The 13,681-nt window shown below is 37.4% G+C and overlaps 1 protein-coding gene across 2 annotated transcripts in view; it reads left to right on the top strand.

Moving 5' to 3' along the window:
* PRKG2 (protein kinase cGMP-dependent 2) overlaps positions 1–12,645 on the top strand; it is a 107,090-nt gene extending 94,445 nt beyond the window's left edge. For both annotated transcript variants that reach the window (XM_036070546.2, XM_036070545.2), the window contains 4 exons: positions 2,084–2,206; positions 3,122–3,184; positions 7,489–7,555; positions 9,710–12,645. In XM_036070546.2, the coding sequence (XP_035926439.1) occupies positions 2,084–2,206; positions 3,122–3,184; positions 7,489–7,555; positions 9,710–9,805 (349 nt within the window). In that variant the 3' untranslated portion in view covers positions 9,806–12,645. The remainder of the gene's footprint in view (positions 1–2,083; positions 2,207–3,121; positions 3,185–7,488; positions 7,556–9,709) is intronic.
* Positions 12,646–13,681: the final 1,036 nt, after the last annotated feature.

The following is a 13,681-nucleotide window of genomic DNA, read 5'->3' as shown; positions in this document are numbered from 1 at the left end:
TAGATTGATTACCTGTGGCTGTCTATTCGACTTCTTTGTCCACGTGCATTGAGCAAACAGATATGAAAGATTATTTTATATTATCTGTATTTATTTTCAAATAGTCATTGCTTAAGATTTTGATGGATAGAAGAGAAAATTCTCCAGACTGTCCTTCAGAGAGAAAGATGTTTACTGTCTTGGGACACAAGGAGTTCTGTTTCAAGAATGTGTTCCTCATCCCTGTGAAATTTGTCAGCTGCATTTGTAAGAAATACATGATGGTTCGTGTGGTAGCTAGGGAATATAGAACTCAGTCTTTATCAGCTGGAATAAGCTTCTACAAGGAATAAGGAAATAAAGTGAGGGAATAAGGAAAGGGGATCCCCAATAACTTGGAGTTGTTAAAGTGGCTTTGAACTGTCAAGAACTTGAGAAATTGTTCTTAAAAAGGTTTTCAGGGTAGGGCATGAAAAAAGTTAATTTTAAATGCCCTGAACTCTAGAGAGTCAGGAGGTAAAGGAAAATGAGAAAAAGAACTAAAACACAGCACAACACAACAAACACAACATAACTGTAAATACAAAAGTATTGAAAATAGAGCAGTGCTTTTTGTTTCATACCTCATTTTCTTTTTTTATTTTTTCGTATCTTATTTTCTTTACAAGCAAGACATAGATTGTTGCACCAACCTTATTTCATGTTTATTCCTGAGAGTGGGAACTCACTAGCAAAAGGTCTCAAGCATGGCCAAGATATAGCAGAGTAGTTCATGAAAGTCATCTTCAAATTAAATGACACAATAGAATAAAGTATTTTTAATAGCAAAGCATGTGAGTTAAAATGTTATCCAAATTCAGTGGTCAATTCCCAATGCTTTCTTATTCACCCTAGCAGTGCTTCCCTTGAAGTACTCTCTTCACATGCCTTCTAGGACCTCCCTTTCTCTCATTTATTTGGCTCCATCTTTGTCTTCATTGCTGAATCCTTCTTATCCTCCTGACCTCTCCACATTGGGCCACTTTAGTCCTTGATCTCTTTTCTATCTACTCACTCCTTGGCAGATATCAAGTTCCTGGCCAGAAATCCTGTCTGATGACACCCCACAATCACACCTCCAGCTCTCTTTCCTGAATGCCAGCCTCACAAATTCAGCTGCCTGCATAGCATCTCTGTTTGGACATTTAAAACCTAACTCCATTTGGACATTTCATAACATGCTCTGGACCTCTGGACCCCCACTTTTGGCCCCCACTCCAGCCTTTCTTCTCTTAGTAAGCAATAGCTCTATTCCATAAGTCAAAACACTTCAGCATCATTCTTGAATCTTTTCTTTCTCCTACACACCACATTCACAACATTGGCAAATCCTATTGGCTTTACCATCTAAATAGATCCAGAATCCAACCACATCTCACCACCTTCACTTCTACCATCATAGTTCAGGCCACCAGGCCTTCCTTCCCCCATTGCTAGCACTGTCAAAGGTCATTTTTGACACATTTTTTCTTAAAAAGCTTACTCTGACTGCTGTAAACTCCGCCATCTGACTCAGAGTACATTCCTAGGCCATTAGCATCACCCACTAGCTTCACATGATAAGACCCTCATCTCTTCTACCCCTCTTCTGCTTCCTTACTCATTCCCCCAGCAACCCAGCCCTCCTCACCGTTGGCAGAGCAACCCATGCCACTCCTGACTCATGGCCTTTGTACCTGCTGTCTCTGAATCTTTTGCTTACAGATAACAATGCGGCTCATTCCCCCCTTCTCTTCATTGATACCACTGCTCAACTGTCAACTTATGAAAGAGGCTTTTCCCATCTACCGGGTTTAAGAAGATCACACCTCTCTCTGTCACTCTGTCCCCTCCTTGAGTTTTCTTTTTAGTGATTATCACCAACTGACAAATCACCTGTATGTGTACATGTGTCATTTGTTAAGTGATATGAAATCAATGAAATTATTTTCTAGCATATATCCAGATTTTTTAATACAATGACTAATGAGAAAGGAGGAGGGAGGAAGAGAAGAAAAGGTAAGAAAGTCAGTTGTAAATGTGTCTGACACGTTGGTCCTAGTGTCCTATTTTGGCTTTTCTCCAGCCCTCCCTTTTCTGGGATTGACCAAATGATGACCTACAATTTGATTCTCAAAGGAATTGAAAAAATAGATTTTCCCAGAAAGATCACAAGACGACCTGAGGATTTGATTCGGAGACTTTGCAGGTGAGAATGAAAATTAAAACTCCTACTTCTTGGGGAATGTGTGAAGTCTTCTCATTTCTGTGTCCACACAATTTAAAATTAGGTATGCATTTACTTTTTGTACTTTTCTATGTAGCTAAATTATATTTAAAGGAAATCATTTCTTCACTAGGAGTTTGAGTTTACTTCATGTTACAGAATCACAGTAACTGCTTACAGTTTAAAAGAGATCTACAGTTATCAATCAGCTTATCTTTGGGAATCATCTTTATCTGTATTAAGGCAAAAGAACATTAGTTTAATAAAGGAGTAATTAATTAACAACCTTGTTATTTTGAGAGAAAACCAGTGGTGGTGACAAAGTGTCACTGCTTGCCCTCTGACAGTCTTCATTTTAAAAAACAGTACCTCTCTGGCCTTATTTTAAATTATTCCTAATTTCTATTTACCCTTAAAAATAATATATTAGAGAACAGAAGACTTCTGGAATTTGTGTTTAAACTTTGCTTTGTCACTGTTTTCTTTTTTTTTTTTTGCACATTTGAACTGTTTTTTAAAGCATTAGCATTTAGTAAATTTAGAACATGAAACCTAGTTGTGGGTTGCCAACAGAAATCTCTGCATGTTTCTAAGATTCCAGCTCAGATGTAAATGATTCTTTAAAGATTTCCGTTTTTTCTCAGCAAAGTTGGTAAGATAACATCCTTATTCATAGCTCATTTAAAGCACCGGGGTGTGTGTGTGTGTGTGTGTGTGTGTGTGTGTATACTGGAGAGGGGCATGTGTTTTTCATTTCCCTGTACTCAGCTGCTTGGCCTATGAATATTGTTGAATAAATGAATGAATAAATACATAAAGAAAAAATGTTAAATTTTAATTTAAAATTCACCAAAGCATAATTATTATAAATTGCCCTTCAAAAAATTTTTATTTTAGGCAAAATCCAACAGAAAGACTTGGAAATCTGAAGAATGGAATCAATGACATTAAGAAACACAGGTACATAGCTATTGCTTGGCCCAGAAAATAATAGAAATTTATAGAAAAATGTAATCTTGAAGCTTTTGTTGTAGGTCACAAGAGCCCCTTTACAGATGCTCAATTTTTCCTTTTTGGTGTTTTATTTTTAATTTGTGTTTTACTAGGTGCAGTTACAATAATCAGTCTCAAGGTGATTTCTCTAATGCTGAAAATTCACATCAAGAATGGATGAAATTCTAAAACAAGTGAAAAAATCACATCTTTAAGTTATAGCAACTTAGCTTTTTATACACTGCTATTTTTATTTTATGTTTATTTTTTAAGTAGGTTCCACACTGGGTGTGGAGCTCAATGAATGACTCCAAGATCAAGACCTGAGCTGAGATCAAGGGTTGGATGCTTAACCCACTGAGCCACCCAGGAGCCCCTTATTATTTTTTAAAAATATCAACTTGGATTCTATAGAGAAATTAAGTTCTAATTTTGACCTTTGATTTGTGATTAAAGTACGATATAGTCACTGTTGTCAACATTAAAGAGAAATCAACTGTTAAATAGTATTATATTTCAGTTTTAGTTAATAGTATATATTTATTTTAAATACAATTTTCCTTTGACTAGCTCTCCAAATTTTGAAGCCTAGTATTGTATTTTACATTTGGGATAAAGTACATTGATTTCCACAAAACCTCAAACACTGTTTCAGCCTTATACAATAATGTAACATACATCTTTGCACTTCTGTGGATTTCTGAAGCTGGCCTTCAGAACCAGTGATAACTTCCATGAATTATCCTCTTTGATTTGGTTTATATATGTAGAGTTCAAGCCTTTCAGATTTTTAAAACAACTGATGCCTAGCTAAATCCTGCAATCCTCAAAATGTTTTAATTTTGCTCACGATATACAAAAAATATCACCAACTGATAGTACTATTGATAACAGAAAAACTAAATTGGAGAATTTCATCATTGACAACCTGTGAACACACTGAAGTGTTTATGTTCAGAAATGAAAACACCTCTCAGTATTTCATTCCTATCTGGGTATTTTTTCCTGAAGAATTAGAGGCACAGAACACAGTGTGGAAATAAAGGGAGAAAAGCTTCTGAATAGAAACACTATTCATTTTGCTTAACAGTAGTGGTGCAGCTTCAAAAAAAAAAAAAAAAAAATTCCCCAGGCTGCCAACCCTGCTCTATCTATTCATGAACTCACTTGAAATAAAGCCATGTATTCAACATTGTAAATTCATATTGGGCTTTGCCTTAAGGGTGTGTTAGGAGGGAGGGAGGATGAAAGAGACAGACTCAGCTGTGCATTTTATAGACATGAAAATGCCTATAGTATTTTTATTATTCTTTGTCATCCTTTGGATTGCCTTCAGTGTAAAGCTCATTATTTGTCTTAGATTCCAATTTATCTTTCTTTCTCCATGCACTTATTACAATTTCTTTTCTCATTATAAAATGACACATAAACACACTATTCATATTGAGCAAACAAGTGTCCCATCAATTAAAGTCATCCCTTCAATGTATTTTCCTCCTTTTGCTCATTAAGGAAGAGTCTTCACGTTTTGCACCCAGGTGGTCAGGGTTAATAGGCTCTGGTTTTATCTTTTCTTTCTTATTTACCTGAGGCTCATTTAAATGTAGCTGTCAAACTGTGATTGGGTGCGCATGCAAACTGAGGCTAAAGGATTTTCTCACCTCAGCATGGTAGTGAAGAATTTTGAATTTCCTTCCCTGTAGGGATTAATTGGCCCACTCTTCTTACAGGCGGGATGTTCTTGGCCACGTAAGGGTAGATTTGGAGTGCAGTGCATGGGGTCGAGTTCAGTAATAAGATGGACCAGATTTACACAGTGCGTTTCAGTGAGCCCAGAGAGCTCAAAGACATTATTTCATCTGATTTACCTAGTGTTTCTTAAAATATAAAGCTGGGGGGGTGGTGGTTAGGAACCTGCTTTTAAGTAGGAATGCTCTAAAACCTTCCATAAGTCTTCAAGGCTTATAGTTTCTCTACTCTGTGTACTCTTGGAATTAAAAAGAAAATCTTTCTGAAATTTGCCATCAGATTTTCTCACTCTTCTCTAAAGTAAAATGTATGCTTTTTTCTCAGGGAACCATTCATTTTAACTTTGTATTTAAAAACAATGCAATTTAACATGGCATATTGTTATGTTTGTCCATTCTGAGTTAAATCATCTTAACTAAACATAATCAGAGCTCCTCCCTCCCCTATTTCTGAACTAACGTATGAACTAGGCATCGATCATGTCTCCCAACACCAATCTGAAAAGAGGGATAATATATTTGTAGGGTGCAATTAAATCTTTCCTGCTAGATAGAGGAATAATTTGTTTCAAGTGCCTTAATGTTACCTGTAATATTTCTAGGTGCTAAAATTACTTTCCAGAATAGCTTCTACCAGTCTTCTAAAAATGAAGAAGCAGTTTATGTGCCATTGCTGCTAATATTTCTTTGGTGAATATTTTTTACACATGAATGCATGCTGGCACTTGTGTTACTTAAAATGTGGTTAGTGTCAAAAGGCCAAGTGTTAAGTGAATGGCCACTCATGTTAAGTAAATATTGCCGTAAGTCAAATTGTAGCAAGTACTCAGCAAGAAATGTATAGGCTCTTTGATTCAGTAGGGTAACAGTAATGATTTTTATTAATATTTATGGAGTAGCTTCTGGGTAGAGAGCAGTGTAAAATATGTTAAAAGAAATTGTGGCAGTATTTGGTGGCAAAAGAAAAGAATCCACATGACTGTGCACCTAGAAATCCCTAAAAATGAGCTTCAGTCTATGCCAAGAAGCTGATGGGTGGATCAAGGAGAGGACTCTTTGGTTTTGTAGCAAGGACAGGGAAGCCTTACAGCTGGGTTACTGTCTGACTTTCACTCTTTGATTAGTGTCTCAGCAGCTTATACTAAAATGGCCCCTTGGGTTAAGAATGGCACCTGAAATGGAATGTACTAGAGCCTTCCCTCTGTTTATAGTACTTTTACTCTTGCTAAGCTTAGACTTGGAATGGGGAATCCAGTCAAGGACTGAATGAAAACCAACTCCAGTGGTGAGAAGAGATTAGAAAAGATGGAAGAGCATCATTTTTGGCGTGGCTGACAGACAGGAGTGTGACAGCCACCCAAATTCCCCAGCCCTCAGCCTCACACCTCTACCACCACCCTGCCTCCTTACAGCCCCCTCTGGTCATGCTCCACATAGCAGCCAGAATTATCTTTTGGAAGGGTGCTTAGATTCCATCATTTCCTTAGAACTTTCTAATGGCTTCCCATTAAGCATAAAATCCTGATTCCGTACTGTGTTCTACAAGACCTGCACGGTCTGGCCCCTAGCCAGTTTTCAGATACCCTGGAGCACACCAGCGTCCTATGGAAATAGCAGTGGGAAACGAGGGAAAGCACCCAAGTAGGTAGGATAACATGTCCTGGAAGCCAAGTGAAAAAAGTATTTCAGGAAGTGTGAGTAATGAATGGTGGCAAATTCTCCTAGGAGAAGTAATACAAAAACTGAGAATTGAGGAGATTCACAGGAGTGGAGGGGGTGGGTGCTGATTGTAGTGTGGTCAGGAGAAAATGGGTAAGTAGAGTGATTGGATAACTTCCAAGGAGTTTTCCTCCTGTGGGAGGAGAGAAACAAAGTGAAAACTGGATGGGAGCTCAGGTCAAGGGAGGGTGTTTTGTGGTTGGAAGAAATAAAATGTCTCCAAACTGATGGGGATGATCTAGCAGGTGGGCATTGAAGATTCAATAGAGAGGAGAATGACAGGAGCATGCCTTTGAATAGAGGAGTCCACAGGATCAAGTACACAGTGCAGGAGCTGAGCTGACCTTCCCTAGAAGCAAAGGCAGTGAACTCATGGTGCACGAGAAAAGGGATCCACAGATGTGAACAGACAGGCAGATAGACTGGTGGAAGCTTGTGACAGCTCAGTTTTCTCAGTGAAATAGTAAGTCAGGTCATCATTCAGGGAGTGAGGACGGGGGCAGTTTCTGGAAGTTTGAGGAGAGAGGACAAAGTATGAATTATGAGTCTAAGGGAGCGTGACAGTGAGTGGGACAACAGGGAAATCTAGACCAATTGCTGGGCAGCATGAACTACCCCCTTGAGGTTAGTGGGCATGGATTTAACGTGAGACCAGACAACCAGCATGGTTATGCATTCCCCCCCGCCCCTTCCAGCTGCACTGTAGCGGGCAGGGAGAGGGCAACAAAACGGACTGACAGATAACTCGACGGCTGATAGTTTATCGGGCAAGTAATATTCTTCTGTACTGTTTCTACTTCTCAGATGGTTAAATGGTTTTAATTGGGAGGGACTGAAAGCACGGAACCTTCCATCACCTTTACAGAGAGAGGTATGGTATCTGCTATATTACTTTCTTAATTTTTTTCTAGTTTTTGTTTTCATAAACAGAATAGGGGTGTGTACCACATTTTAAGATTTTTTTTAATACTTTTTAAAAATTAAGTGAAAATGTCATAGCAATTTGTGATTATGGGGACTAAATAGTATTTCTTGTTTGATGGAGATCAGCTCAGTTCTCAGGAACCAATTACATATAAATCTAAGTCCCCAGGTAGTCAATGTTGGTCAGGCTAACAGAGGGCTCTAGAAGTAAAATATGAATCATACCGTGATTTAAAATTTTCTGGTTAGCCACAGGTAAAATGAAACAGGTGAAATTAATTTTAATTATTACAATATATCAAAAATTGTCATTTTGATATGCAATCAACATAAAATATTAATGAGATGTCACATTTATTTTCCCATACTGTTTTTGAAATCCCAAATGTGGATTTTACAGCAGTCTCAATTTGGACTAGCCACCTTTGGGGTGCTCAGTCACCACCTGTGGCTGGTGGGACAGCATGGCTCGAGAGGAAACAGAACATCTGCTAACAGGGTGGGGAAGGGTGGGGGCGCGGAGAATGACTCAGGAATGATCTCAGTCAACACCCTATAGACTCTATGCTGTGTTCTCCTTAAAGGAATTTTAAAACCATTTTTAGATTGACATCTCAGTTCTTTCATTGTATGTTTAAATTGTGGAGGATGTGATTTCCAGTATGTTGTAAATATTGACATTTTAAAGTAAAACGTTACTCCTTTAAATATATGTAATGTAATCTAAATACCAGTGAGATTAGATGCCCATTAGTCATTTAAAATCTACAGACAGCAATATTACATAATTCCTTTTCCTCTCTGAATTTATATTTTTATATTTCCATCCCATTTTCCCTAAAAAGTTTCATCTTATGTAAAAATATTTTTATGCCTGCTAGTATTTGATTATTCTTTAAATGGCTTTCAACTATAGTTTTCTAAATTTTAAAATTCCTGTGACAAACAGGAATTTCTGTGACAACACACATATTTCTTCTGGATTCAGTTGTAATTACATTTTTATAACATGGAGTATCAAACAACAGAAATATGTTGCGAACTTTTAAAGCAAGTATTTAACAAATATTTCTTGAGAAGAAATTACTTATGTACCGGGGCGGGGGAAATGTTACTTATTAAAAAAAATAGGATCAGGCTCCACATCAATTCTATTCGTTTTTAAAATTATATGGCTCTTAAGTGCTGAGAATTGTGTTCACATAAATAAGTAACTGGGAGTGGAGGGTTTTATAATAGCAATGTCACTTTGAATGCCTTCTGAGTGATCTCCCCACTCTCCCAAAAAACACATTATGATTTATCATAAATAGTATTTTTACTGATCTTTCAGCTGAGAATTCAATCAGGTACTTTTAAAATTTGTTTGAAAGCAAAGAATTGAAAACCACCTGCTTTGTAAAATAGTTTAATTCCAGAATCATTTCACTCTTTCAACAGGGACAATAATATTTTGAACTGACCCTTTGTTTGGCATTCTGGAAACTTTATATGGGTCAATTAACCATATAGAAATTCAAGGTTGGTGAGAAATTTTTATAAAGTGGAAAAAGGATTTAAAAGTGGCAAATTTTGACTTTTATCAAAGATTTTATTTATTAATTTGAGAGAGGGAGAGAGCAAGCGCACAGGAGCAAGGAGAGGGAGAAGCAGATTCCCTGCTGAGCAGGGAGCCTGATGCGGGGCTCCATCCCAGGACCCAGGGATCATGACCTGAGCTGAAGGCAGATGCTTAACCGACTGAGCCACCCTGGTGCCCCAAATTTTGATTTTTTTTTAAATATTTACTTTTAAAATGTTTTTCAATCTGAAAAAAAAGAATAGATGCCATTTCTGTCACCTTTTCTTTTGGACATACTTCCTCAAGCCAGGTAGCTTCTGTTGAATGTAATGCAGTGACTGGATCCATTTGGACTAAAGGGGAGATCTCAGAGGCTGAGAGTGTGACTCAAAAATGATAGTTGGTCATCTTGTCCCCTTACATGTAACTTACCAGTGGTTGCAGTATAAAAGCAGTGTTCAGATATAAAAAGCATTAACCCGTATATAACATGCTTAGTCAGCATTATCCTCACCTTTGGTTTAATTCCTCCTCTATTAGCTCAGTGGACCCACAGACCACAGCTACTTCGACAAGTATCCCCCTGAAAAAGGAGTGCCTCCAGATGAGCTGTCAGGCTGGGATAAAGACTTTTGACAGAAGAAAAGATGATTATTGCCTCTACATCCAGAAGAGGACTATAAGGACCAATAATCCAATAGTGATCATTTCTCTCTTTGGAGTATTATTATGTCTTTGGGGAGACCATTAAGGAAGAGAACTCCCTGCCCATGAGCTGGGTGGACACTGCGAATATGAAGGTGGTTCTGAGTTATAATGTCTCATTTAGATGCTCTGAATTATTCATGTATTCTATTCTTTGCTCTTCTCAAATGTTGGAGGCAATTCTCTTCCCCTCGCCATAGTCAGAATAATTTTTGTTGAGGGGGCATAATTTTCTCTGCAATCTATTGCTCCATCCCAATCATACATGTCTCCTTTGAGTCTTAATAAGTTTTAAAAAGTGTCTTGCCTTTGAGCAACTAAGTCATGCACATGGAAGGAAGAACACGGGTGAACTCTGGAAGACTTCCCCTACTCTCAACAATTCCATGTAAGCATATGGCATCTCAAACCCATGGTTTGCAGAAATCTTCGTAGTGGATAGAAGCTCTTGATTTTCACCTGCATTCAACCTAGAAACATATTAACATGCATCTGATACTAGTCTGGGGAAAGGCAAGTTTAAGTATTAGCCAATGGTACCGCTTCCTAGCATAAATGAGTTAATTCACCCAGCCAGTAATTATATTCCATTGGGGAACTTTGAAAAAATAAAGCAAAAAATATTTTTGTTCTCCTGTGACCAGCTGTGATACCTCAGAGACTTTTCAAAAGCCTTGTTAAAGGTAGTTATAATGTGTGGTCAAGTGATGGGCCTTTGGTAGGGTTTTATCTTATATACTAAATATTTTCACAAAGTAGAAAACATGCAGGCACAAAATTGTGAAGGCTTTTCCTTCCGATTAAATATGGAAGAGAATAATTTCTTATAGGTTAAGGTTGCTGACTCTTTACAACTGAGATATTTTGGCCAGTTTTGTGTTTGTTGCCATTAATAAATCAAGAGTATAGAATAACCACAGTTAATTTTTAATGAAAATCTCGTTGGCTCATGTTGATGCCCTGCAATCACTATTGCATCAATAACTCTTTTTAAAGAGATTTGAGTCATGGATGTGTTTATAATTTTAGATTTGTAAGGTAGACAAGCCACTGAGGAAGTGATGGGACTTAAGTAAAAGGGACATCCAGAATGTGCCCTCCTGTCTCCTCCTCACAATCTTTCAGATGATGAATAGACTAGTTTCAATGGCACTGGATACCAGCGCCGAAGAACTTTACTAGAGAATGTTGTCATGCATCCACCACAATCCCACCAAATGGATGGGAAGCAGACTTTCTCTGTATCTTTTTGATCTGGCAGAGTAAAAATAACATCTAAGTTCCTGCATTATTCAAGCTTCTGGTTATATTTTCACATGCTAATGTTCTATGGGAAAAGCAACCTCTACCCACTCTCCACCCATATTTTCAGCATTCAGAAAGAGTCAGCTATATGCTTCCTGAAGAGTCAAACCAGTTAAGTGAGGCCCAACCCAAGAGGGTGCATCCTTAACAAATTGAATTTCCACATTTAGAGAATCCTTTTGCTGAACCAAAGAATTTTTGTTTCCTGGAGTAGTATTTTTAAAGATTATGTATTGTACATAGACAAACCATTTTTAATAGGATCAACATAACCTGCTTAATGAATTTCTAAGATTTTTAAAGATTTTTATTTGCATTTGGTTTGTAAGCATTGTATGTTTTTCCATGTATATATTTTTAAATTACCCACCTATAAATGTAGAAAATTTATGCATTGGATGGATATTAGAACTATACAGATAATAGCAATGATATTCTCAAAGGAAATCAATAGTTGTAATTCAAAAAAGACATATATACAAATAAAAACCAACTTAGAGTACTGCAGTTTTATTTTGCCTGTGATTGGCCATATCAGTATGTCATCTCCACATGTGATTTTATTTTGTTTCCTTTAGAGTACTTTATAAAGATGAAGAAATGAGGGATTGAACCATCATATAATCCCAACTCCGCTCTTTCCTAGCTGAGTGACCTTGGGAAACTGAGTTCATTTCTTTGAGTAAAGTACTAGCTTTCTCATCTGTAGAAGAAGTCATAGTAGAGTAGTACCTACTTTAGAGACCTGTTTCAGGGATTAAGAAGGATACCTAAAGAGTCCTTTGCTGACATCTGTGAAATAATGCTGCATGGGTGGGAGCTACTGTTACTGTCTCTATTAGAATTAAAGGGGACTAAATAACCATTTAGCCCTGAACCTATGTATCATCGGTATCTGTATGTACAGTTACTCCAATTAAATCCAGTATTTATCTTTTTCTTTTAAATCATGAAGTGAAGATGGTGGATCAAACTTTACTATGTAAGATGAAGACTTAATCCTCGCCAAAATGAAGCGCTTTATTAAGAGCTCACCTACTTTTCTAAATTCTAATTTTTTATGAACTAAGGTTATATATGTAAATATATTCTTCGAAAATACAGAACCCATCATATTCCTAATCCCCCAGTATAGAAACCCATCATATTCCTAATCATCAAATCATTCCTGTTCTGTCTTTTCCAAGTGCAAAGTTAAGTTTTCGTTCTTGAGCCTCTTCTCTGTGGGGCCAACTTTTCATAATTGTAGTTTCTTAATCTTTTCTCTAAATATGAAAATGTCTGGAGGGAGAGGAATGTAAAAAAAAAAAAAAAAAGTGAGAGATTTGGAGTTAAAGAGACCTGGGTTTGAATTCTAGCTCTGCCCAGATTTGTGTGAACGACAAACCCCATCTTTACCCATCTGTAACTTGGAGATGTACATGTAAAGCTTTGGAGCATAGGGCCAGAGTATTATTACTTGTAGGTCATTGACAATAGCCATTTGGAAATAAATACATACATATATTTCTTTTGGCATGATAATAAACCCTTGTTCTTTATTGCTATAGGCATTGTGCTAGGAGTAATTACGTCCATTATCTCATTCACACAAGATTCTAAAATAATTATAAACATACGCACTGTTGATTGCCCTCAAAGCTAAACACTGGCTTCGAATAAGCATTTCCTTCACAATTTTGCTGTTATGGTTTTTCATGGCTTCATCCCAGTTCCTAGGACTATATAACAAATTACCCTGCAACTCAGTTGCTTAGAACAATCATTATCATAGATTCTGTGGGTCAGGATTTCAGACTTATGGTGAAGATGACTTGTCTCTCTACCACAATATCTGGGGCATCATGTGGAAAGACTCACAGCCCCGGCTGACTCAGTAGCTGGGGGTTAGAATCACCTACAGCCTTGTCGCCCACTCTCCGGAGCCCAGGCTGAGACCACTCAAAGACTAGGACATCTGACCAGAGTGCCTACACATGTCCTCTCCACAGCTGGGATTCTTCCTTAAACTAGTCAGACTCCTTCCATAGAAGCTTAGGATTCCAAAAACAAGTATTCCAGGAAACAAGGGAGAAGTTTTAATCCTTTACTAACCAGCCTTAAATCACATGACATCACTTCCACCATATTCTATTGGTGGAAACATTTAAAGCCCACCCAGATTTGAGGAAAAGGAGCATAGACTTAAGGAAGAGAGTTTCATAAAACTTACAAGCAATTTTAAAACCTGCCACAATCCACTTCCTGGTCATAGATGAATCATATTACTGCATATGCAAAATAAACACATTCCCTCCCAAGAGCCTCCCTAAAAATATTATTTTATTACAGCATCAGGCTCAAGCTTAAGATCTAAGATTTTGTCCATCTAAATCCATTTGAGTGTAGATAAGGATCCTCAGTTGTAATTCTGTGGATATATTCTTTTAGTTCTGGAAGCCTGTGAACTAACTAAGTCATCTATTAGCACACTTCCAACATTGAATGGTAATAACCACAACG

Source organism: Halichoerus grypus, chromosome 3 (genome assembly GCF_964656455.1).
Source record: "Halichoerus grypus chromosome 3, mHalGry1.hap1.1, whole genome shotgun sequence".
Lineage (NCBI taxonomy): Eukaryota > Metazoa > Chordata > Mammalia > Carnivora > Phocidae > Halichoerus > Halichoerus grypus.
This window is presented reverse-complemented; position numbering and strand designations above follow the sequence as displayed.